Genomic DNA, 27,310 nt, shown 5'->3' on the forward strand with positions numbered 1-27,310 from the left:
GTGGGTTCAGATATTTGCGTGCTCCTGTGGTCGGCCTTGGGACCATTTTTTCAAAGTTCTAAAATCAAATTCTTTTTCTTACATATGTGAAAAGACTCATCTGACACACCTGGCTTTTTTTTTTTTTTTTTTTTTTTCCCCTAAACCCATCCTGTGATTTGCTATGATTCGTGTAAGTATTAATAAAATTAGGATGAGTGTTACACCAGCATGTATACATCGGCTGAAAACATCTGGGACGAAGTGAACTCTGAACGCCAGACTGCTTGAGGTGGTCGAGTAGGGTCGTGTAAACACACCAGTGACCCTCATTCCCTTCCCATAATTGCTTGCAGTTTTTTTTTTAGCTCACCCTAACTCAATGTCACTGAAACCAGTACAGTATGGCGCTGTTCAGGGCCAGCAGTTATGAAAGAGATAATGGACTACATTATTGTTTGTATCAGTCCTCTCTTTTTCACTCATACACATAAGAACAAACAAAAGAATGAGCAGTGAATGTACACTAACTGTAAGGAGCAGAAATAACTGTGCTCAGTCTGTCTGAAATATACTGGGAAGAGTGATACCGAATGAAGAATGTGGAACTGAATGCTAACCTACGAGAACATATGGAACCGGTACAGTAAAGAGTTGTTCAGGGCCAGCAGCTATGAAAGCGATTCTATCTATCTATCTATCTATAGCCCGACGCCCTAATCCCGCAAAGGGTGGCCGCAGACAAAACGCCTCCAAGTCACTCTGTCACCCACCATTTGACTCCCCTCCCCCCAACTCACCCCCCCCTCCCTCATATACCTCTCAACTCCATCCCTCCACCTCATCCTCGGTCTACCCCTCCCTCTCCCTCCCTCCACCTCACCTACATACACCCTCTTAGTCAGTCTTTCATTCTCCATCCTCTCCACATGTCCAAACCACCTCAGTGTATTTCTCCGAATCTTTTCAACCACATCCACATCTACCCCACAACGTTCCTTCACTTCTTCATTCGTCAACCTGTCCCTCCATGTCACTCCACATGCTCCTCTCAAGTAACTCATTTCCACTGCTCTCACTCTTGACTTGTTCCCCTCTTGCAAGGTCCACGCCTTGCTTTCATACGTCAGGGTAGGGATCACAATACCATCATGCAGTGACTTCTTAACTTCCATACTCACCTCCCTATTTCTCATCACTGCTTTCAGTGTGCCAACAACCTTCCTTCCCTGCTGTACCCTTTCACGTACTTCATCCCCCAAAGTTCCATCCTTACTCATCACACTACCCAAGTACTTGAATGCACTCACATTCTCCATATCCTCACCATCCAACCTCACTGCACACTCTGTGACTTCATTCCTCTCAAACACCATAACTTTACTTTTGTTTACATTAACTTTCAGCTTCCTCCTCCTACACACTGTCCCAAATTCATTCACCAAACCTTGCAACTCCCATTCATCTTCACTCAACAATACTGTATCATCAGCAAACAGCAACACCGGAAGCTTCCAAATCTCACCCTCATTCATTAGGGCCACCCCCACATCCACTGCCCTACCTTGTACCTCCTTTACGACCCCATCCATATATATATTAAACAGCCATGGAGACATTACACACCCCTGTTTCAGTCCCACATTGAGATCAAAGAACTCACTCAGCTCACCATCCACTCGCACCGTAGCCCTAGCTCCCTCGTACATACTCTTCACAGCACTCAGCAATTTCCCCTCCACTACATATATTCTTAATACCTTCCACATACCTTTCCAATCTATTCTGTCATAAGCTTTCTCCAAGTCCATGAAGGCAGCGTACACTTTCCTTCCCTTCTCTAGATACTTCTCCACTAAACATCTTAGAACAAATATCTGATCTACACACCCTTTTCCCTTCCTAAATCCCCCTTGTTCTTCTCCAACTAGCTCCTCTGTCATATGCCTAACCCTATCAATGAGTATTCTACCATATATTTTACCAGTCACACTAAGAAGGCAAATACCCCTATGGTTACCACATACTTCTCTCTCCCCTTTTCCTTTGTATAGAGGAACAATTATACCTGATTTCCAGTCCTCTGGAACCCTTCCCTCTTCCCAAGCCAATCTACACAACTTCCATATCCACTCCACAACAATCTCACCCCCATACCTAAGCATTTCACCACACACTCCATCAATTCCTGGGGCCTTTCCCAGCTTAATCTTCTTCATCGCTTCCACTACTTACAACCTACTGATCTCTTCCTCCCTCCTCTCATCTCTTCTTCTCCCAGCCATTCCCCAACCACTTATACTCACACTGCTCTCACTCTCTACATTCAACAAATCCTCAAAGTGCTCCTTCCATCTCCTCAATTTCTCTCTCTTCTCCACCAACAATCTATTATTCCTATCTTTCACTCCCCTACTATTTCCCCTTTCACACTGCCTTACTTTCTTTACCTCCTTCCAAAACAATTTCTTACTCTCCCTCCATTTCACACTCAGATTCCTCCCAAACTCTTCATCCACTTTCTTCTTACTCTCCTTAGAACATATGGAACCAGTACAGTAAAGAGTTGTTCAGGGCCAGCGGCTATGAAAGCGATAATGGAATATATTATTGTTTGTATCAGAACAAACAAAAGAATGAGCAGTAAAATGTACACTTAACTCTTAAGGAGCACAAATAACTGTGCTCAGTCGGTCCGAAATATATTGGAAAGAGTGATACCGAACAAAGACTGTGGAACTGAATGCTAACCTACGAGAATATGTGGGACAAAAGAGTAATTTTTTTCTGATTAGCAAATACTTTTGTTCCATATCGTCTCTTAATATCGTAAAGCCCATAATCTTTCATGTAAGCATGCAGCCTAAAGATCATGCCAATTCAGTTTATATTCCTCTAGTTTGTCTTCTATATTTTTCTGACTATTCTGAGGGTGGTAAATTACGTTCTCTTGCTGAAAGAAACTTACTCAAAATTAGGGCACATGTAACATAAGCATTTAAACATAGGCATGGAGTGAAGAGAATGCCTGACTGATGGGATGGTAGAGTAGGGTCATGTACACACACCAGTGACCTTCGTTCCCTTCCCGTAATTGTTTGCAGTTTTTTATAATGCCCTAACTCAACGTCATTCACACCGAAACAGTGAAGTGTTGTTCAAAGCCAGCAACTACGAAGGGGTTAATGGAATACTGTATGAAAAATTCAAAATGGGCGTGGTGCTAAGCGCCTCACTCGCTTGCTGAGAGAAAACGAACTAACCCCTCTCTGGTAAACAAATTTTCGCGCGTTTCTCAGTTGAGTCCACGTCCCTCCTCTCCTCACAGCCTCGCTGTACATAAGGATATTTTCGCAGCCCTTCACCTTTTCGTATTGTTTCCCCATGCCTCCCAAGCGCCCTGCATCATCTGCAGCATTGGAGGAGCCCGCTGCAAAGCAGCAGCAGCACCGTACTCTAATTCTGAAAAGGAAATTGGAAATTTTTTTTTGACCCCATGAGGAGGGGCAGGGAGTCTTGGAGATTGGGCATGCTTTAGGCCTTCATGTTTCCACCATTGGAACTGTGACAAAGTAAAAGGAGATGTACAAGAATATGGCCACCTTCTCTACAATTGTATACAGGTATTGCTTACTTCTTAATGGGGGGGGGGTGAAGTTTAGGTGGGGGTCCGAGGGGGTCCTGGGACGCATCCCCCCATTTAAATGTGTATTTCAATGGGGAAAATCGTTCCGATATACGAAATTTTGAATTACAAAAGTTTTTTTTGGTCCCTATCCCTTTCGTATATCAAGGACTCACTGTATATGGTTTAAGGCACCACATTTATAGACTCGTGTGTCTGCGGAAGTTGCTCATTTTCATAACCATCATGCCCAAAGGTGCTGATGCTTTTCTTTGGCAAGGTGCTGATACTTTTCTGGGAGGGTGAACATGATTTTTTTTTTGCATGTACAGTATGGTATGTAATTCTATGATAATTCCTTAAGAATTAAAGGTCACTTTTTTCCAGACCTCCCATATCATGGACATCCCATCTAACAGGCATACCATAGTCTTGAGAATGAGTGTGTGTGTGTGTGTGTGTGTGTGTGTGTGTGTGTGTGTGTGTATTTATCTAATTGTATTTACCTAATTGTGATATACAGGAATTGAGCTATGCTCGTGGAGTCCCGTCTCCGTTTCTCAATAAGTCAAATTTAGCTTTAAACTAGTTTAAGATTTTAGACTGGACGATCTCATTGTCCAGGCTATTCCTCAGGTCTATACATCTATAAGGAAAACTAAATTTCTTGATATCCTTTAAGCAGCTTGGCTGCTTCAGTTTCATTCCATGTCCTCTTGTTACTCTCTTATCCCATAAAAAGAGATCTTCTTTGTCAATTTTATCTACTCCCACCATGGTCCTGAAACTGCAATCATATCACCTCTATATCTCCATTCTTCTAAAGAAGGCAAATCCAGCTTTTCCAGCCTCTCTCTGTACGACAGATTTGCCAGACTGGGGACCATTTTGGTTGCTGTTCTTTGTATTCTCTCAATCTTGTTTATATCTTTCTTTTTGTGTGGGGACCACACTACTGCTGCATATTCTAACCTGGGGCGAATCATGGCCACAATCAATTTTTTCATCATCTCATCCAGATAATGAAAAGCTATTCTTATATTAGTCGGGAGTTTATACGTCTCTCTAACTGTCTTGTTAATGTGTTTTTCAGGTGACAAATTGTCCTAGACCAGCACTCCCAAATCTTTCTCCTCTCTCACTTTTGTGACTGGTTCATTACCCATCAAACAATTCAATGATGGCCTCTTGGTACTTTTACCCATTTCCAATATTTTACATCTCTTTGCATTAAATTTCATTTCCCACATCCGGCTCCAATCGTGTATCCTATCCAGATACTCCTGCAGCATTTTACAATCCTCCTCAATCTCTACCTTCCTCAAGATCTTTGCATCATCAGCAAACAGACTTGCATAACTGTTCATTCCATCTACCATATCATTTACATAAATCAGGAACATTACAGGTGCCAACACCGAGCCCTGTGGGACTCCACTTGTTACTTCCCTCCATCCAGACATCCTATCCTTTATTACTTTCTCATTTGTCTATCTCTCAAAAAGTCTCTCATCCATTCCAGGAGGTTCCCCTTCAGTCCTCCTATATGCTCTAGTTTCCACATTAGTCTTTTATGAGATACCTGGTTGAAGGCCTTCTCCAAATCTAAATACACACAATCCACCCAACCATCTCTCTCCTGTAGAACCAATCGCTCTTGAGTAAAAACTCAACAAGTTGGAAACACATGACCTTCCACTTCTAAATCCAAACTGACTATCTGCCAAAATATTCATCTCTTCCAGATATTTTATCCATCTATCTTTCAGAATTCTTTCACACAATTTTGTGATCATGCTGGTTAGGGACACTGGTCTATAATTCAGGGGTTCTTCCTTGTTTCCTCCCTTATAAATTGGTACCATATTTGCCCTCTTCCATTCTTAAGGCACTTTCCCTTCTTCCAGAGAACACACAATTAAACTATGAATCTTATCCGCCAGTTGTTTTCTGCATTCCTTCGTACCCAATTAGAGATTCCATCTGGTCCAGGGGCTTTCCTTACATCTTGAGTTTCCAGTAATTTATACACTTCCTGTACTTCCACCTTAATATCTTTTATCACTAAATTTCTAGTCACTCCCTCCCGTTCCACAAACTCTTTTTCATTAGTGAAAACTGATTGGAAACATTTGTTCATTATATCTGCTTGCATTGCTGCATCTTTACAGACCTCTCCTTCTACTTTCAGTTTGGTGATTCCTTCCTTTTTGTTTCAGTTTGCTATTGACAAATCAATAAAACAGTTTGGGTTCATCCTTACATTTGTCTATTATACCTTCTTCAAAGTTCCTTTCTTCCTCTCTATGTATTCTTGTGTAATAATTTCTAGTTCTTTTATATTCTTCCTTTGTTCTGTTGTTACCTCTCTTTCTCCAATTGTTCCATGCCGTGTCTCTCTCTCTCTTTTTGCTATCATACACATTCTATTAAACCACTCCTTTTTCCTGTTTTCTTTCCCCATTGCTCTTGGCACAAATTTTTCCACTCTTGAATTATAGAAGCCCAGAAAAATATCCCATTTCCTCTGTAAATCTCTTGTTTCTCTGAATTTTCTCCAATCTGCATTTTCAAAAAATTCTCTCAATCTTGTAAAGTTTGCTTTCCCAAAGCCTATAAAGCTCATCTCTTGGCTCTACTTTCCCTGTTATCATCTGGAACTTAATGACCACATGATCACTTTTTCCAATAGGACACAGATATTTCAAGGATTCTATTACATTGGGTTCTTTGGTAAACAGTAAGTCTAGTCTTGCTGGTGTGTCCTCACCTCGGAACCGTGTCTCTTCTTTGCGTCATCACATTGTTCATTGTTATATTTAATAATGTAGTGCCCCACGAATCTTTGCTGCCTCCTAAGTCCATTCCTCCCAGTTCACCTCTTTACAACTGAAGTCACCCATTAAAATTTACTGCTGCTTTTCTCAATCATTTTCTGTAAATAGTTAGCCATGTCTGTCAACATTTCCTGGTATTCATCATCACTCCATGCTCTTGTCTTAGGGGGAACATAAACTACTGCCATATCTCTCTTACTGTTCTCTCCAGTTTCTAATTTCATATTTATCACTTCGGCCATGCCTTCTCCCATTTCCACGGTATCTACATTTGTTGTTCTTCACTGCTATCATCACTCCTCCTCCCATTTTTTCTTTTCTGTCTCTTCTTCACAGTTTGTATTTACCATCTCCCATATGAACATCAATATCTTCTCTTAATTTGGTCTCTATGAGGCAAATAACATCAGGTTCATGTACCCTAAAAAAATCGTTGATTTCTACCCTTGCTGATATTAAACCATCAACATTAGTATATGCCACCTTCACATTATTTTTGATGTTTTTTATACACTCTTTTCTCCTTCTCTCCACCAGTACCACTTCCTTAATTTCTGATCCACGACTCTCCAATATAACAATGTTTTCTCTTCTTCCATTCACTGTTCGTTTTTTACCTTTGCTTCCTTTACAAACTCCTTTATTTTAGCTCTTTCTTCCTCATTTGCATCTCTCCTTATCCAAACATTTTTGAACCCTTCCTTGTCTGATAATTTCCTTGTTCTACTGATAATTTCGTTTACTGTTGCCTGAGACTTAAACTTTACCTTCAATGGCCTTGCCTCTCCTTGTGTGTGTGTGTGTGATAGAGATAGAGATAGAGAGAGAGAGAGAGAGAGAGAATGGGTGAGTAAGACAGGGTGTGGTTAATAGGGCAGTTTGGCATTCTTGTCTCCCTCCCTGTCCCTCCACCCTACCCTACTCCTGCGCGTCTCCCACCCCGTCCCCCTGCCCTTCCTTTCCCCCCAGCCCTCCCTCACCCCCACTTGTCTCCCTCCCTGTCCTCCCCTACCCCTGGTTGTAATCTTCCCCATCCCCTCCCCCTCTCCCATCCCTGCTTGTCTCCCTCCCATCCCCCTGCCCCCACGTAGCTCACTGCTGCCTGCCTGGCTGTAGCCTGTCAGTTGCCCTCTCACTGTCTCACCTACATGCATGTGATGTTTGCTGTCTCATTTTTTAGCAATAGTATTGTTTATGAGGATAATAATATTACCTATGATGTTTCTATGTCAAAGTCTGTTGACTAAGGTATACGAGAGTTTGGGTTTGGGCATGGAATGCATCTCGGGCTTTTCTTCAGTATCATATGGGGAAAATTGCTTCAATATGCATATAAGAAAGTGCGGGTTAGCAGGGGGAAGTCCAGATGTCGCTTTTATTGGACTTTTACTTTTTTCGGAATCGCTTGGGCCCCAGTTAGTCCGTTATGGTGAGATTTTACTGTATACTCATAAGAAGATGAGAATTTTGATCTGAAACAAAATCCGCTAATTACCTGTGAAGAGACCATTAGATAAGTCAGAACTGAGTTAGCGCTGTCTGCAACATTCTGTCCTGTCTCTATATGGTTTCAGGATTTTATTTATCCAATACTGCAACAGTTCATTATATAAACATTTCAGCATTCAGAATCAAATTGGCTAAAATTTCAGTTTTGATGATGATGGTGAAGCTGGATGTACAGTTGCCTCAAAGCACTTTTTTTTTCCCCTCCTGTGATGTTTTTGTGTACATGTGGCAACATCATGGTGCTAGACTAAGGGTAAGAATGGATTCTCATCTCTTCCTGCTCGGGTCACATGGTGGGTCAAAGTTTTTAAAGCCACTGTGTGAACCATGCAGAAAAAGGGTACTGCCACATGTATGCAAGTCATCAAGGGGGAGGGGGAATACATGGAGGTATATGCAGGCTATATGATGATTACACATCACCATTTTTTACAAGTTTAATATTGTCATCAACTGACCCTTGGACACAAATAAGTTATCATCATCATCATCATCATGTTGCCCTTGCTGACCATGTTTACAAAGGGAGCTGGGTTGATTCCACTTGGGAGAAAAAAAAAAAAAAAAAAAAAAAAAAAAAAAAAAAAAAAAAAAAAGGGGGGGGGGATCTGTGCCATGAGAACTTTGAGGTTGCTTGAAGAACATGATGGGCAGCAAGACTACATACATCACGTAAAGATGTTTCACTTGAATTTTTGCTTTTCCAATCTGAACCCAAAGATGTATTTTAGGAAGTTTAGGAGGTCCTCCAGTACCTCTTCCTTACCGTTTTTTTTTTTTTTTTTTCCGCAAAAGGTAGTTACTTTTGCAACTATGGGTACCTAACACTAACCCTGGGACTACCAAGTGAAAAAAAAAAAAAAAAAAATGTAGCTACAACCTTGATATACAGCCATCCAATCTCACTCTTCTGCTGGAAACTTGTCACAAGTAAACTGGATCCAAGTCCATGTCGTGGCTATCACACTGTTACAAACTGTATTAGACATCTGATGAAGTGTGTGGTGAAATGCTGAATCATGGGGGAAAGATAGTAGTAAAATGGATGTGGAAGATGTGCAGATTGGCCTGGGAGGAAGGTAGAGTCCCGGAGGATTGGAAGTCAGGTATAATTATTCCCTTGTACAAAGGAAAAGGGGAAAAAGAAGTGTGTGGTAATCATAGGGGCATTTGTCTTCTTAGTAAAATAGGAAAAGTGTATGCTAGGATACTTATTGACAGAGTTAGAGAAAGAACTGAGGAATTAGCTGGAGAAGAACAGGGAGGCTTTAGGAAGGGAAGAGGTTGTGTGGATCAGATATTCATTCTTAGATCTTTAGTGGAAAAATTTCTAGAGAAGGGAAAGAAGTTATATGCAGCTTTCATGGATTTGGAGAAAGCATATGACAGGGTGGATAGACAAGGATTGTGGAAAGTATTAAGAATATATGGAGTAGATGGAAAGTTATTGAATGCTCTGAAGAGTATGTATGATGGTGCTAAGGCTGCAGTGCGTATGGATGGTGAACTAAGTGAATTTTTCTCTTTGGAGGTTGGGTTGAAACAGAGATGTGTCATGTCTTCATGGTTGTTTAATCTGTTCATGGATGGGGTAATAAAAGAGGTACGAGGTAGGGTAGTGGATGTTGGAGTGGCCCTGGTGAGAGAGGAGAGTGTTTGGAAACTCCCTGCACTGTTGTTTCCAGATGATACTGTGTTGTTGAGTGAAGACGAATGGGAGCTGCAAGGCTTGGTGGATGAGTTTGGGAGAGTGTGTAAGAAACAGAATCTAAAGGTGAATGTAGGGAAGAGTAAAGTGATGGTCTTTGAGAGAGGTGAAGTCAGTGAATGTACAGCGAGGTTGGATGGTGAGGAATTGGAAAATGTGAGTACGTTTAAGTACTTGGGCAATGTGATGAGTAAGGATGGAGGTTTGGAGGGTGAAGTGCTTGAAAGGGTACAGCAGGGAAGAAAGGTTGCTGGCTCTTTGAATGCAGTGATAAGAATCAGGGAAGTGAGCATGGAAGTGAAAAAGTTACTACATGAGAGTATTGTGATACCAACTCTAACGTATGGAAGTGAAACTTGGACATTGTTGGAAGGACACAAGTCAAGAGTGAGAGCAGTGGAAATGAGTTATTTAAGAGGAGCCTGTGGAGTCACATGGAGAGACAGGCTGACGAATGAGGATATAAAGGAGCGTTGTGGTGTGGATGTGGATGTGATAGGAAGCGTTATGAGGAACACACTGAGGTGGTTTGGCCATGTGGAGAGGATGGAGGGTGAAAGACTGACGAAGAGAGTGTATGTGAGTGAGGTGGAGGGGGGAAGAGGGAGGGGGAGGCCGAGGATGAGATGGAGGGATGGGGTGGAGGTATATGAGAGAGGGGGGTGTGAGTTGGGAGCAGGGCAGTGAAATGGAGGGGGACAGGGCGACGTGGAGGCGATTTGTTTGTGGCCACCCCAAACGGGATTGAAGCGTCTGGCAATAGATAGATAGATAGATATATCTTTTTCCCAACAGTATCCAGCAACTGCTGGGATGTATTTTGTTGGTTCTGGCACATGATTAATACTCCAGTCTACAGAAATCTGCTGTAATATTCTGAATATCTATCATAAATCTGCCAAAACCAAGTTGGTTGTTGCAGATTTTTAGATAATGACAAACCATCCCTTCCTAGCCACTTGAGAGGACGTACCTCTATAACCCCAACAAAAATCATATACTGTACTGTGTAACTATCCAGACATAGAAAAAACCCTAAACAGTCTTCCTGACTAAAAATAATTTTACAGTCAATCCCCACTATTCGTGGGGTTTGCGGTATGAGAGTTCGCATATTCACAGATTTTTCTGAGAAATTACTTTAAAAATTCACAGGAAGATATTTCCTGCTTTTCCCACAGCAAAAGCTGTTCCTAGTGGTTCGTAAGTGATTTTTTTGCATGTTTTACATGACTGTACTGTCTTTTATGGTTAAATTGTGCAGTTACCCCGTACAGTAAAGCCCCAGATTTAGCAATATATTAGTTTGCGGTTTCATGGTTAGCAGTTGCCTGCAAATATTCCCAAAATCTGGGTTTGACGCCAACATGCATGACTTTGAGGCACCTGCAGGTTGGCTTTTCTAGTTCAAACTTTGACAGGGACTTACTGACAGTAAGACACATTTTTTTTTTTTTTTTTTTTGGTAAATAACAGAACAGAGGAAGGAAGAACAAGTGAATGAAAAAAAATAATCCATACACCAGATTACTGGTGTCCTCTGTTCATAAAATATCTGTAACAGTTACTCCTGAAGAGCTGAAGGTTGAAGTTTGGAGGGAAACAACTCTGGGGAAGCGAGTTCCAGAGAGATGCAGTATGGGGAATGAAAGAATTCTGATAGGCAGAAGTTCTGCAATATGGCTGAGTGACATTCCAGTCATGAGTGCTGCCAGATGTCCGCATAGCACGAGGGAAGGCATGGAGAGGTGGCACCATGGATGCAACTTCGTCTGAGCATTTGCCATAAAAATATCTGTAAAATAATTCAAGGAAGGCAGCATTCCTTCTTACTTGTAGAGGAGGTAGTTTATTTGTAATGGCAGGGTTGTTAATAATTCTAACAGCTTTGTTCTGAATTTTGTCTAGTTGTTTTAATGCAACCTCTCCACATCCATTCCACAAGGGTGAACAATATTCAAGCTGAGAGCACACATGACTCTTATAAATTATAGCGAACTGCTCATCAGTGAATTCTCTACACTAATCCAAGTTCCTTTGACACGGTTTTAGCAAGGGATCTAACATGAGAGGTCCAGCTGAGGGCACTGTTATGTGAGATACCGAGAATTTCAATACTTTTGGAGATGGGAATATTAGTAGCACTGAAGGTAATATATGAATCTGGCAATATCTGTCTACTAGTAAATTGTATATATTTAGTTTTACTAGCATTAAATGAGACAAAGTTGTTTTGCCCCCAATCACTGACCGTAGATAGGTCTTGATTTATGGAGATGGCTGTACTGAGTTCAGAGGTAGAGATATTAGACATTGTAAGTGGGTGTCTGAGTGGGAATGAACTATGTAGTGTTGAGTCATCTGCATATGAGTGGATGGGATTGTGGGTGACAGATAAGAAATCATTAATATGAACCAGGAACAGGGTTGGCGCCAGAACTGACCCCTGAGGCATGCCGGTGTTAACTGAGTGGAAATTGGAATATACATCATCTACTTGTACTCTTATTTTCCTGTCACTGAGATATGAGGAAATCAAAGGAACAAAAGATGCTAGTCCATAGCAAGGGAGTTTGGACAGCAGGGAACAGTGCCACACTCCATCAAAAGCCCTGGATATATCAAGGGCTATTGCATGAGTTCCCCCATGTAGGCCAACTGATTGATGGACGGTATGAGTCAGGAGATTGAGTATGTCAATGGTGGATCTTTCGTGGCGAAAACCACACTATCTATCACTAACCAAGTTGTCAGATTCAAGATGTTTAACAATGTGCTTATTGATTAAAGTTTTAAATACCTTACCAAAAGAAGATGTGACAGCTATTGGTCTGTAATCAGAGGGGTCAGAAGAACTTCCTTTCCTTGGCATTGGGTGGATATTGGCTTCTTTCCATGAATTTGGGAATGAAGAAGTACATATGCATAGTCTGAATAATTTAGCTAGAACAGAGGCAAGTTCAAGGGAACCCTTTTCCAAAACAATAGGTGGAATTCCATCTGGGCCTGGAGCTTTGTTGGTAGGTAAACTGTCTAGGATGGGTTTTATGTATCTTGTCTGTATTTTAAGTGGAACAATTTCGGGAGAGTCAAGTTCTAGTACAGGGACGTTCTGGATGGCATCTTATATGGTAGAATTTCTGGCAAATGTACTGGCAAAAATATCTGCTTTCCTATGCGGGTCATTTGCTGGAAGTGACAGCGGAGGATGTTGAGCCGTTTCGTCAGAAAGTGCATCACCTGATCGAGAAGGAGGGCCTTGCTCTTGGTCAAGTGTACAGTGCTGATGAAACTGGCCTATTCTATCACTTCATGCTCACCAACACCGTGGCAGAAGAGAGGGTGAAGACTGTGCCTGGTTGGAAGTTGTCCAAACAGCGTTTCTCAGTCTTGTGCTGTGCCAATGCTAACGGGATGTACTGCCTCAAGCCCATTATTGTTGGACATGCAAAACAACCACATTGTCCCTGTGGGTTGATGGATAGCCTTCTTATTGTGTGGTACCATTCTGTGAGGGCCTGGTTTACCTCAAGATCTTTAGAGATTGGTTCCACAGACACTTTGTCAAGGAGGTTATCCGTTACAAATGGCGGAACTTGGTATCCCTTGCGACCATGTGAAGGCATTCCTGATCATCGACAGTGCCCCTGTGCATTCATCTGAGAAGGAATTGGTTGCTGATAACGGTCAGATCAGATGCATGTTTTCTGCCACCTAGTACAGCTGCTCTCTTTCAACCAATGAATTAAGGTGTTATTGTGGCAGCAAAGAGCCTGTACCATCGGAGGTTCCTGGACGAGGTCATGGTGGTGCTAGAGGACAAGCAAGGGGTCGACACATGTGGGAAGCAGACCTTGGAAAATCATTGCCGTTATAACATCAAGTCTGCGGTGTTCAACTGGGCAAGTGCTTGGAAGGAAGTCTCCATCAAAACCGTCAAAAGTAGTTGGTCTTGTCTTTGTCAAGGAGAAGAGACCATGCATGACTTTGAAAGACTTGATGTGGATAATTTCTACCTTCATCTATGTATGGCAGGCGAGGATGTGGACGTCGATGATGTGAGGGAGTGGCTGGACGACAACAACGGCAATCCAGGTTATCAAATGTTGACTAATGAGGAGATTGCCACTGCTGTCTCAGTGGAACAGACAGAGGAGAGTGACGAGGATGAGGACCCTGACTGAGTAGTTCACCACTCCCTCGTCTTGGTACGCTAAGTGGTGGCATTGAACAGGTGCTCGAATATGCCGAGCACTCACATTACGACACGAAGTTCGTGCCACTGAAGCTTGCGATGGTTCTGTGGGCAGTCAGGGACGCTGCAATCCTCCGTCAGAATCGTCACACATATCATCAGACCAAGGTCAACTCCTACTTCCTGCCTGCCACCCCCATGTGTGCGAGCCCAATCTCCCCACCACTATCACCACCACCACCACCACCTTGTATTTGTCAGTACATCCAGCACATAGACAGCCTCTGAGTCATCGTTAGATGTGAGTCTGCTGCTATCTTCAAGAGTCTCCTGAGGTGGATTGGCCTCCATCACCAAGGGCGCACGTCCCCACTCATTGCCCAGCTCCAGTGAATGGAGAAGGAGGAGATGGAGGAGGAGGGGGTGTTTGACACTTGTTGAACACCAGCTGGGGGCCAGCAGGTTACGACACCTGTCCATCGTTCACTGGGTGGGAAGTCATGTACTGTGAATTTTTTTTGGATTTTTATTGTTTATGTATTGTTCTCTTAGTGTCTAGCATTATATTGGATATTCCCATGTGTGTTTTAATGTCTAAGTACAGTACTGTACAGTAGCTGAAAGACCAAAAAACACTGCCACAATCAGGTGGGGTACCGTACCTATAGGCTGGGTAAGTGTAAGGTATTGGTAGGTCGGATATTGCTCTGTATCTGGATTTCATCCGTATCTGGATATCCTGATGGTTCTATGATGTCCGATAATCGAGGGATTACTCTATTACAGCAGACTCTAAATTATTCATCGTTGCAACATCTGGCCTGGTGCAATATCTGGTGCTTTTTGCTCGGCTCTATGAAAACATCTGGTGAAATTAGGCAATAGCTGGCTCAGAAATGGGAAGCAATCAACAGTACTACGCATTTTCTGGTGGTGAAGTCTATCACCCACCTTTGACACATGACCCAACTGGAGCAAGCGCAGACCCCGCAACGTGCCAGCCTATACCAATGCGTTGTGGAAGCAGCCCACTTGACACGCTAAGCCTACCGTCACTCTCATTCTCTCCTGTGGATGCCATACAGTGGGGGCGTATTTGTGTGCTCTCAATTTTGACCCACACAGTGGCTAACCTCTAGTGTTGTAACTTAGTCTGTGGCCTCCCATGCCTCACTTGCTGCTGTGGTGCTGTGACTAACCTCGAGGCCATTCAGTGCTCTGATTGCTGTATAGTGAGGATATACAGTATCTGTGCATATCTACCCTCCACTGATGCTAACATTAGGTGAGTACAGTATGATTTGATTATGTCATATACAGCACTGTATCACTGTATTATGTGTACTGTATCAATACTGTATTGTATCTTATGCTTGATTTTAATCTTTTATTCATGGGAAATAGTGTTGGAAAGTTTTCAGGATAGAGGGTCAAGAATGACAGCATAAGGTATTGGCACATTTTTCAGCATAACGTTGAATGGATAGTCGATTGGGGGTACCTATGCAATATCCGGCGTTCTGCAATATCTGGCGTGGGAGTTGGCTGAATAATGCTGGATAATTTAAATTATTGTATCATGGAGTACCATATGGAGTAGATGGGAAGTTGTTGAATGCTGTGAAGAGTATGTATGATGGTGCTAAGGCTGCAGTGCGTGTGGATGGTGAACTAAGTGAATTTTTCTCTTTGAAGGTTGGGTTGAAACAGGGATGTGTCATGTCTCCATGGTTGTTCAATCTGTACATGGATGGGGTAATAAAAGAGGTACAAGGTAGGGTAGTGGATGTTGGAGTGGCCCTGGTGAGAGAGGATAGTGTTTGGAAACTCCCTGTACTGTTGTTTGCAGATGATACTGTGTTGTTGAGTGAAGACGAAGGGGAGCTGCAAGGCTTGGTGGATGAGTTTGGGAGAGTGTGTAAGAAACGGAATCTAAATGTGAATGTAGGGAAGAGTAAAGTGATGGTCTTTGAGAGAGGTGAAGTCAGTGAATGTACAGTGAGGTTGGATGGTGAGGAATTGGAAAATGTGAGTACGTTTAAGTACTGTACTTGGGCAATGTGATGAGTAAGGATGGAGGTTTGGAGGGTGAAGTGCTTGAAAGGGTACAGCAGGGAAGAAAGGTTGCTGGTTCTTTAAATTCAGTGATAAGAAACAGGGAAGTGAGCATGGAAGTGAAAAAGTTACTACATGACAGTATTGTGATACCAACTCTAACGTATGGAAGTGAAACTAGGTCGTTGTTGGAAGAACACAAGTCAAGAGTGAGGGCAGTGGAAATGAGTTATTTAAGAGGAGCCTGTGGAGTCACATGGAGAGACAGGCTGACGAATGAGGATATAAAGGAGCGTTGTGGTGTGGATGTGGATGTGATAGGAAGCATTATGAGGAACACACTGAGGTGGTTTGGCCATGTGGAGAGGATGGAGGGTGAGAGACTGACGAAGAGAGTGTATGTGAGGTGGAGGGGAGAAGAGGGAGGGGGAGGCCGAGGATGAGATGGAGGGATGGGGTGGAGAGGTATATGAGAGAGGGGGGTGTGAGTTGGGAGCAGGGCAGTGAAATGGCGGGGGACAGGGCAACGTGGAGGCGATTTGTTTGTGGCCACCCCAAACAGGATTGAGGCGTCTGGCAATAGATAGATAGACAGATAGACCATGCCCAACTCCCAGTATGGGGGTTCCGTAAGAAGAAGCACGGTATCTTGTGATTTGATTTTACATGATCTGACTTAAAGACCATATCGTAATACACATGAGAGTACGAGGTCTGTCTCAAAAGAAACTAAACTTATCAAAAAACAAATATATTTGCTTTACTTACAACTTAATCAGAACTGTCTCCTTCAAAATACTTCCCTCCACTGTTCATACAACATTCCTAACATTTTTTCCAGTTCTGGAACACATCCTGGAATGTGTTTTCATGGATGGTGCATAGTTCTTGTACCAAATTTTCTTCTCTATCTCTTCAAACATCTGAAACCAGCATGCTTTCATGGCAGAATCCAGCTCAGGGAACAAAAAAAAAAGTCCGCAGGGGCCAAATATGGAAAGCAGGGTGGCTGGGGGATGATAGTCGTCTCATGCTTTGCCAAAGAGTCATGGATATGAAGCAATGCATAAGCAGGTGCATTGCTATGGTGCAGCAACCAAGTTTTGTTTCTCCATGCCTCAGGCTTCTTTCTTCGCACTGCCTTCCTCAAATGCTTCAGGACATGATGAACAATGCCCTTCCTGCAACCCATAAAAAAAAAGATGATCAACACCTTCTCATTTGACCGATATTTTTTTTTATTCTCAGTAACGATGTTTAAATCCACTGTGATGACTTCCTTTTCATTTCAATGTCATAGCTGTACACGCATGTTTCATCACCTATTATGACATTATTCACAAAGTTTTATTAGCATTCAAACAATCAAACAGCTCCTGATTGACTGTAACATGGTTCTCTTTTTGCTCATCTGTCAGTAGACATGGCACAAACTTTGTGGCAACAAAATGCCACAATGTATCCTCAGTTTTCAGATAAAATTGTGTAGCAAGAACTTTTACAGATGCCTACTTCTTCGGTAACTTCATGGACAATCAGGCAACGATTTTCACAGATCACAGCATGCACTTTTCCAATGTGATCGCTATCTGTTGATGTGAAAGGCTGCCTAGATTTGGGGTAATCTTCAGTGGAAGTCCTTCCCAATTTGAACTGCTGGAACCACTTGTGATGCTGTGTAGGGCTCAAACAATCCTCTCCATAAGCCTGTTGCAACATCCAAAAAGTCTCCATAAAAGTTCTTCCAAATTTGAAACAGCATTTCATGCAAACACGTTGCTCTTCATGATCCTTCATTAGTCAACTTGCAACAAAAACACAATGTGCACTAAACATTTAACACATTCACTCACGCACGTGTACCTCGATGTCTAAGTGATATGGTGTAATGTGGCAAATGTCAGACTAAAGTTCAAAGTTGCTGCTTCACAGTGCTCCCATCACAAGCATACTAGGCTAGCTCATTGGCGCGATTTTAAAAGTTTGGTATCTTTTTGGGCATTCCTAAATTTAAGGTATGAGATGCATGATCTGACTTAACTGTCCATATCAAAATATTGTACAGTATATAAATAAAGCACATAAGAGTACTGTATTTAGGTATGAGATGAGATGGCTGACGAATGAAAGACTGCTGTAGCCTTCATAAACACTACGAACTGAATTAAATGGCCCTATTAAAATAGTGTACAGTTTATAAATAATGCACATGACAGTATTATGGTAAGAGATGCATAACCTAATTAAATGTCCATATCACAATACTGTCTAACTATCTATTCACTGCTAGATGCCTTAATTCTAGGGGTGGCCACAAACAAATTGCCTCCATGTTGTCTGTCCTCCATCATTTCACTGCCCTGCTCCTAGATCATACCCCCCTTCTCTCATATACCTTTCCACTCCATCCCTTCATTTCATCCTTGGTCTACCCCTCCCTTTACCCCCCCTCCACCTCACTCACATACACTCTCCTCATCAGTGTCTTACTTTCTATCCTCTCCATATGGCCAAACAACCCCAATGTATTTCTCTTATCGCTTTCTAGTACATCCACAAATATTGTACAGCATATAAACCACACTGAAGTGGTTTGGCCATGTGGAGAGGATGGAGGGTGAAAGACTGACGAAGAGAGTGTATGTGAGTGAGGTGGAGGGGGGAAGAGGGAGGGGGAGGCCGAGGATGAGATGGAGGGATGGGGTGGAGAGGTATATGAGAGAGGGGGGGTGTGAGTTGGGAGCAGGGCAGTGAAATGGCAGGGGACAGGACGACGTGGAGGCGATTTATTTGTGGCTACCCCAAACGGGATTGAGGCATCTGGAAATAGATAGATAAATAGATAGATACTGTATAAATATTGCACATACGAGTATTATGGTATAAGATGCATACTTCGCTGTTAGTAAAAATGTATTATAGGGCTTCCTAATCCAACATAAATACCATCCCCATTTGCTAAATGATGAGTGGCTGTACAGCAAAGCAGAGTTGCCTTCACGAACCCCTGATTAGATTTGTCTGTGTCCCACTCGCGGCGCCAGGCTCCACCTTCTGTCCTCCCACGTGACACTCGGGCCTCATCAATGGCGCGGCGCTCCGCCTTCCACTGCTCATATTCTCGCTGGTAAGCCCCACCCTGCATACACCAAAACACAGTACCTGAAGTTAATTTTTTGTGCAGTTTTTAAGCACAGTAAATAGTCATTATAATCCATTTTTTAACATTTTATTTTTCAATTGCTCAAAGTAAATTTCTGAATACAAGATTATCTAATGAAATGTCAGTGTTACCTTGCTACCTATATACAGCAGTTAAACTGGCATTTTCTCCCAATTCTGAGCATCACTTGTAATGGCAAAGTTATGACACTTTGGAATATATCCCTTGCCTATAATGACAAGTGCTTGTACAGCACTTTGCCGTATGGCAATGTCAGGAATACTGTACTAAATTTGCAATTAATGTACTGGCTTCATACTGGTAACTTTCATATCTGATCCCACTTTGGAGTTGCTGACTAGTAGCTAATGGGAAGAAAGCGTGAAAATACCTATGGCCATTTTTATACCTGATGCATTATACTACTGTATTGTTAAATATTTCAATAACCTGTGATGATTGGGGGGAGGTTGAATAATATATTGTATGAAAAATGGCACCAGCCTGACAGAAAAAGTGTGTAAAATTTGAACATGCAAGTGAAACACAGGAAATGATAAACGGTGCTGTATCCAACTAATAAGACAAAGAAACTAAGTACAGTACTTCTAATGATAGGCAGCTGCTTCCCACTGCTCAGCTGTATGATTATTCACACCTTATTTTAACCTTGTGTACTTCACTGTTACAGCTGCATTCACAGTGAGTAAAAGTGGCTAACATGTTGGTTGCTTTTGTGAGCTGTTTTTAATATGATTTATCTCATGTTTATGAAATATTTTAGTCACAGTTAAAAAACAATTGAAGAACTGATTTTTAGCTCATACAAATGCTCATCTCAACAACAAATCTCCTAGCAAGCAGAATCCAGTTGACTGCTTGTCATTCGCCTCACAAAAACAGCTACAGGTGGGTCCCAATCTTACAAGCTAATTGGAGGCAAGGATTTTGCTCGTTAGCCAAATTCTCGTTAAACGCAGCGAAGAAAAAAAATAGAGTTTGGGTGCAAGGCCTCTAAGCAACCTCCCCCCAAACCAACAAAACTGACTTTCTGATCATTTTAAGCTGGAATACAGTGAGTTCTTGGTAAATGAAAACCCGACGTACGAATTTTCGATGTTGCGAAAGCGATGAATATAGGAAAAATTCCACAATACGACAGTATCTGTCTCATTGATACGAAGTGATATGAAAGGAAATACGAAAAATTCAAAATGGGCGCTCGCTTGCAGCGAGCAAACGAACTAACCCCTCTCTGGTAAACAATTTTTTGCGTGCTTCTCAGCTGAGTCCATGGTTTCGAGACAATTCGCCATCAGGTCAGTTCACCGTCACAACAATAAGAAGACAATCCACCATCAGGATTTTTCATTGTCAGGACGATTCCCTGTCATTTATTTACATATTAGTTTATTTAGCATGTACAGCATATAAGTTTTTGAGTTATATGAGTTATAAAAGTGATGATGGTTTATTCTTTTTATAATAAACATAAAATATGGCATCAAATAGTTGATATTAACAGAAAACAATATAAATACATTGAAACGTGAATCAGGTGACATACGATGTTTCACTTCATCGTTTAACGTAAGACTACTTATGTGACATTGGCACATATATAAATGCCTAATAACCTCAAGTGAATGATCGACATACTCTAAAATTATATGAATAATATTCATATTACGTCTACATTCTCAGCTAATCCATCAATCTCAACCTACTGCATCCAAAAATTACAATAAAAATTACTGAAGACAGCTATGGGAGATGCCAGATTATAATTCAAAGTCGACTACAGCGAGGCAGAAGCAAGTTAATTATTGACTACAAGTGCAAATTATAAATAATATCCAAAGCCTATGCTGCTGAATGACACAGACCTTGATAGTTCCCCATGAAATTAGTTGTTATGGTATTAATCGATTAATATTAAGTATACAGTAATCGCTCTACTTTCCGGATGCCCACTTTCCGGACATCTCCACTTACCAGACATTGTGGGCCTGGACCATCGGAACCGAAAAATGGCCAAAAAAAGAAAAAAATCCCCAAAAAATCCGAATTTTTTCCCACCCATAATTTGAAATTGCCGCGCGGTGCCAACCAGCTGCTTACACCATGGCCCCTTCACCCCTACCTTCCTCCCCCCTCCCTGTCAGGGTTGCCATTTGTTATTTTTCATCACCAAATGTGGGCCAATTTGGTAATGAAAAATTCGTTTGGTAATGAATCAGAATAATGCATTACCAAACAGATTTTTCACATGTATGAGGATACACAGGATGGAGATGGTGGATTGTTTGCTCTATCTGATTAATCTGCAACCCTACATAGCATGAAAATAATCAACATGCTGTTATTTATAAGGAGAGTGATTACATGTACAGTATTTCCACTTGTATATATAATTAGTGAAGGATAAATGCTAGCTTTACAAATTTGGTAATGAAAAGTTAAATTTGGTAACGAAAGTTGAGGAGATTGGTAATGTGGCCTTTGCGATCTGGCAACTCTGTTTCTCCGACATCAACAGTTACTCCCTAACTTCGATTGTGAATAGATGCTTATCACACTGGAAGCCACACGTGCTCGTTTTTGTGAATAAACAGTGAATATACTGCAATATCTCGCCTCTAGACCAATGGGAATTTATAGTGTTGTGCAGTGTTAAGAAATTTGAACTTAGAGTGCAAAGGATCAACTGTGGAGTGCAAATTGGCAGTTTAAACTGACGGTTAGAACTGCAGTGGTGCAGTTAAGAACAATGTGCAGTGTTAAACAATTATAACTCACAGTGCAAAGAATTAAGTGCAGCACAACACTGAATTACTGTACGTGCTTCAAGAGCGTTTTCACCACTGCCAAAACCTTAGAAAGGCAGCCACAAACGTGATGTAAGTACCCTGGCTGAGGTACAGTCATTTCTAATTCCTCATTCTTTGGTTTCTTTTCATTTATTTCATGCTTTATGTCCATTATTGGTGTCAATAGGGTCTTAAATAGGTTTAAATAGGTGCTATGCATGTCCGGTAGGGAGTTATTTAGGTGGCTTTCAAATTTAGGCTGGTTAGGGTCCATAAGTACCAGTCCAAGAGGCTGGTGCCCACTATCTGGACAGAACCACTTTCCGGACATGCCTTTGGCTCTATTACGTCAGATAGTGGAGGGATTACTGTATTTATAGAATGATGGGGAATCGTCTTGGGTGCGAATTGTCCTGACGGGGAATCGTCCATGTTTTGATGGCGAATTGACTTCACGGCAAATTGTCCTGGGACAGAGTCCACGTCACTCCTTGCAGCTTCGCTGTACGTAAGGATATTTTCGCAGCTCTACATCTTTTCGTAGTTTAGACATGCCTGCTAAGCACCCTGCATTATCTCCAGCATCGGGAAGCCCACTGCAAAGAAGCAGCACCGTGTTCTAACTCTGGAGAGGAAACTGGAGCTTATAAGATGTCACGAGGAGGGGCAGGGAGTCTCGGAGATTGGGCGTGCTTTAGGCTTCCGCTGTTGGAACTGTGACCAAGAAAAAGGAGATGTACAAGAAAATGGCCACCGCATTCTCTACATCAACAGGTATTACTTACTTCCACAGGTATTACTTGCTTCAAAATTGGAGAGGTAAAGTTTAGGTGGGGTGTCCGAGGAGGTCCTGGGATGCATCCCCCCCATTTCTATGTACAGTAATCCCTTGTTATATGATGGGGTTCCGTTCCTGAAAACCCCATCGTATAGCAAACCCATCATAACATGGAGTCAATGGGGATACATTCCCAGACCTGCCTAAACTCTCACATACACATACCTTAGCACTCACATCCATGAAATATCCTTATGTTTAAACATTTAAAGTAATACATTAATAGTGAATAATGAGGAAAAAAACATGAAAACTACAATATATAGTAGTTCTTACCTTTACTGAAGCAAGTAGGGTTGTTGATCTGGTTCCTAAACAATTCCCCGTGAAGTTGACATTTTGCCGTCAAAATATGGACGATTCCCCATCAGGGCAATTCCCCGTCATTCTATAAATATACTTATTATTGATTAATTGATACTTTAATAACTAATTTTCAGGGGATCTATCAAAGTCTATGTTCATTCAATAGCATAGGCCTTGGATGTCATTTATAAGTTGCACATTTAGACAATAATTGTTCCTACCTCGCTGTAGTTGACTTTGAATTATCTTCTAGCGTCACCCATAGCTGTCTTCATTAATTTCCATTGGTACTACAACATCCTGGGTATATTTTAAAATAACTCTGAAGAGGTACAAGTACAGTATTCAAAAACTGTGTACTTGCTAAATAAAATGATATGTTTGTGGTAGGTGGGGGAGCTCACCATCCATTCACTCAATGTAGTGCTGCTGTCGGGTGTCTGCCCTTTCCTCTCCTCCATCCTTCTTTCCTTCAATCCTCTTCTGTCTTTCCTTCCTTCATTCTTTCCTTGTCCTTCTGCCTACGGGTGACATTACACTCCCACTTCTGTCTCTTTCCTTCATTCTGTCCTCTTCTTTCTGCCTGTGGGTGCCTCTAGACTGAGTGACAAGCCAAATGGTTTCCTGTACACCAGGAAACCATTTACTAAACTGGGTGGTAACCATATAACCAAACTTTGGCACCTGGTGGTTTAGTGGGTATGTATTGCGCTCCAATCTGATTGAGCCAATGAAGGTTTATATCCAAGGGGTGGTTGGGGTTGAGTGCTCATGCAATGCCATTCAGGGATGAGTGAGGCTGGTCACTCTCATCTTAAATGTCGGGGCCAACTGTCTAGCCCCGGCTCCTACGCTCCTCATGGGGCAATGTAGGATTGGATGATGGATGGATGGATGGATGGTAAATAAACAGCGGGGAATCATCCTGATGGCGAAAAGTCCTGATGGCGAACTGTCTTGTTATTGTTGTGATGGCGAATTGACTTCACGGCGAATTGTCCCGAAACCTTTATACAGACGTAATATGAAGATTATTCGTATAATTCCAAAGTATGTTGATCATTCACTTAAGGTCATTAGGCATTTATATAAATGCCAATGTCTTGTGTGTAGCCTTATGTTAGGATGAAGGAATGATCGTAAAATGCCTGATTCATGTTTCAATATATTTATATCTTTTCAGTTAATACCCATTATTTGATGCCATATTTTACATTTATTATAAAAACAATAAACCACCATCACTTTTAAAACCCATATAATTAAAAAACTAGTGTACCTGTACTTGCTAAATAAACTGATATGTAAATAAATGATGGGGAACTGTCCTGATGGCGAATTGTCCCGACTTCGAGGCTAAGGGACAGTACGGGCCTCACAGCCCTCACTCATCACTGTCAGAACTGGCTGGCTGGGTAGAGCTGGCAGATGAGGCTGGACCAGTGGACGAGTGTGTGTTGTCCAGCGCCGACCGTGTGGGGACGTTTGCATTGCGTTCACTCGTTCACTGTTCACTGAGCCGCGGATGATCCATCATTGTAGCAAATCGTTCCCATCGTATAGTGAGCATAGGGTACTAAAATGTCGACACTGTATATGCGAAATATTGTATAAAAAGGCATTGTATAACGAGGGGTTACTGTATGTTTCAATGGGGAAAATTGTTCCGATATACGAAATTTCGAATTACAAAAGTTTTTTTTTGGTTCCTATCCCTTTCGTTTATCGAGGACTCACTGTAATGGGTTAATACAAGAAAGTAATACATCTAACAGCATTAGAAAATGGAAAACATATTCAACAGTTTTGAGGCAACAGAGATAAGAAGTCAAGTATGCTTAGCACTGGGAGCACTAGGGGTCGCAATGGAATGCTTAGAAGACATGGTGATACAGTAATCCTGGGCACAGAACAAAAAAAAAAAAAAAAAAAAAACACGCCTCAAGACCGAACTTGACTGGAAGAATGTTTACAAAGATATGGCAGGAAAAGGCTTGCAGAGCTAGCGTGTGACTCATTTTCTAGCTGCTGAGGTAATCACAGCGAACAGTTGCGGCGCGACCCTCGTATCAATTCTCGTAAGTGCGGATTTTTACCTGCTCATTAAACAGGCAGTGGTGCAAATTTGAAGACCTCATATTAACAAATTTTCGTTAAGCAATTGCTCATTAACCGGGACTTGCCTGTAACATGTTAACCGTTTTCTGCCAAGTGCAATGCCAACTTAAGTTGCAGGAAATTAAGAATTATTTTCACTTGAAATTCTCCATCAGTCACTATGCTTATTTTGAATTATTGTTTTTTTTTCCTTTCTTTTTTTTTACCTCCAAGCTTAACCCGCCGTGTGCCAGCCAACTTGGGACCCTCATGGAGCCGTGGTGCAAGCCAATTATCGATTTTTTTTTTTTTTCCCAGATGTTAGGAACAATGAGAAAACAAGGAAAACAACCATAAAAGTTCTCACAGAAGCCTAAAAGGCCTATTTTGAGTTCAATTTATTCTTGGCCATCAGCTGAAACGTTCGGCCTGCCCGTGACATCCAGTGAACTGAGATAGGAGACTGGCGTTTTCTTCTTGGGTAATTATCCCAAATGACCCAGGGACACTCTTGGAAGGTACACAGATGATGTGAAAACTGTTCTCAAGCATAATGATATGTGGAGGCACATTACAACATGTGAGTGAGTGGCATTTATCAGGTAAATTGTTTTTGTTTTCATTTTTGAAGGCTCCAACATGCATGCATTCATGCATCAGCCTTGGTCACCTAATGGCAGCTCTCCATGCTGCTTGATCTCTGACAGATTCCCTATTTAGTCCTTTAACCCTGAGGTCCACTCAATAACCTCATCCAAGGTCTTTTTTGGTTTACCTCTCACTATCCTACCCCCAACATTAACATTTTTCACTTTCTGCATCTAATTATCATCCCTAATCCTCTCCACATGCCCAAACCATCTCAATCTACCTCTCCTCATCACAATACCAATACACTCCAGTCCCATTCTACCTCTCAACTCTTCCATCGTAAACCTTGCCCCCCCCCAGGCCTTGCACTCAAGGATGCACTGCATATCCACCTAATCATTGCCATTTCTGTACATTTGAGCCTGCAAATATTCACTTCCTTTACTGCCCAGGTCTCACTACCATACAGCATTACACTCCCAACACATGCAGCATACAAAGATCCCTTAGCACAGAGGGAGAGCCCACTCAATACCAGGAGATGCAACAGCTCTCTGAATTTCTTCCAACCACTCCTCACTCTAGCCACAGAGCTAGCTCCTGCCCCACTTCCAGTGCATAACATGTCTCCCAAATACCAAACTCTTCCACACACTCAAGAGACTCACCAGCAAGTTCAATCCTTTTACGCCTGGCAATATCCACGTGCTCTCCCCGACACACTGCACACATGAAATCAGCATTATCTCGCTGTCTACCTCTAATACTACTACATTTCTTACGCACCCACTTATCACAAACACTGCATAAGATGGAATTATTTCCCATGGCCTTGTGACAAACTGGACATGGCCACTCTACCTCTTCTTTGATAGTACTGCCCCCTGCCCTAGATACCATCACTTTCGTTTTAGCTGCATTTACTCTTAAGCCCTTGTGCCACATTCAATCTCTCCACTTCCTAAATCTTTCCTCAGCCTCCCTTTCATTCTCTGCAACTAACACCAAATTATCAGCATACAACATCTCCCATGGGAGTCCATTTCTGACATCACATGAGAGGGCTTCAATACCATGATAAACAACAAGGGGCTCAAGACTGACCCCTGATGAACACTAACATTCACGGAAAACTCATCACATATCTCCATTCACCCGCACCTGGGTGTCAGCACCCACAAATATGGCCATAAAGACCCTAACCGTCCAATCCTCGATCCCAAGCTTTCTCATTGCCCACCTCAGCACCTCTCTAGGGACTCTGTCAAAGGCCTTCTCCAAATCAACAAAAACAAAGTGGTTCCCTTTTCTCTCCAAAATATTTTTCCTGAAGCTGAAGCTTCAGGAGTTAATATCTTACACATCAGCATCATCACCAACTAGTGAATCACTTTTACCATCAATGGGGATCATCAGGAGATCATCAATCTCATGCTGGGAAAGATCTCAGAGCAACATGATGCTCTTTCATTCACAATCAGACTGAGGAGATGGCTAACTGCACAGCCTTGGGGAGGCATGGGTGAGTCATAGTGTCAGTAACAGCCCTACAGAGGTGCAGGACTATGCCTACCAAAAACCTCACATCAAAATTGAA

At 42.0% G+C, this 27,310-nt stretch overlaps 1 protein-coding gene across 1 annotated transcript in view; it reads right to left on the bottom strand.

Annotated features, from left to right (window-relative positions):
• Positions 1-27,310, bottom strand: part of LOC145401905 (uncharacterized) — a 107,618-nt gene that overhangs the window by 51,535 nt on the left and 28,773 nt on the right. The window contains exon 7 of the mRNA XM_080274011.1: positions 18,914-19,047. Coding sequence (XP_080130137.1) covers positions 18,914-19,047 — 134 coding nt within the window. The remainder of the gene's footprint in view (positions 1-18,913; positions 19,048-27,310) is intronic.

This window comes from Coenobita brevimanus, chromosome 57 (assembly GCF_032717465.1).
Source record: "Coenobita brevimanus isolate Jiangsu-jjx chromosome 57, ASM3271746v2, whole genome shotgun sequence".
Taxonomy (NCBI): domain Eukaryota; kingdom Metazoa; phylum Arthropoda; class Malacostraca; order Decapoda; family Coenobitidae; genus Coenobita; species Coenobita brevimanus.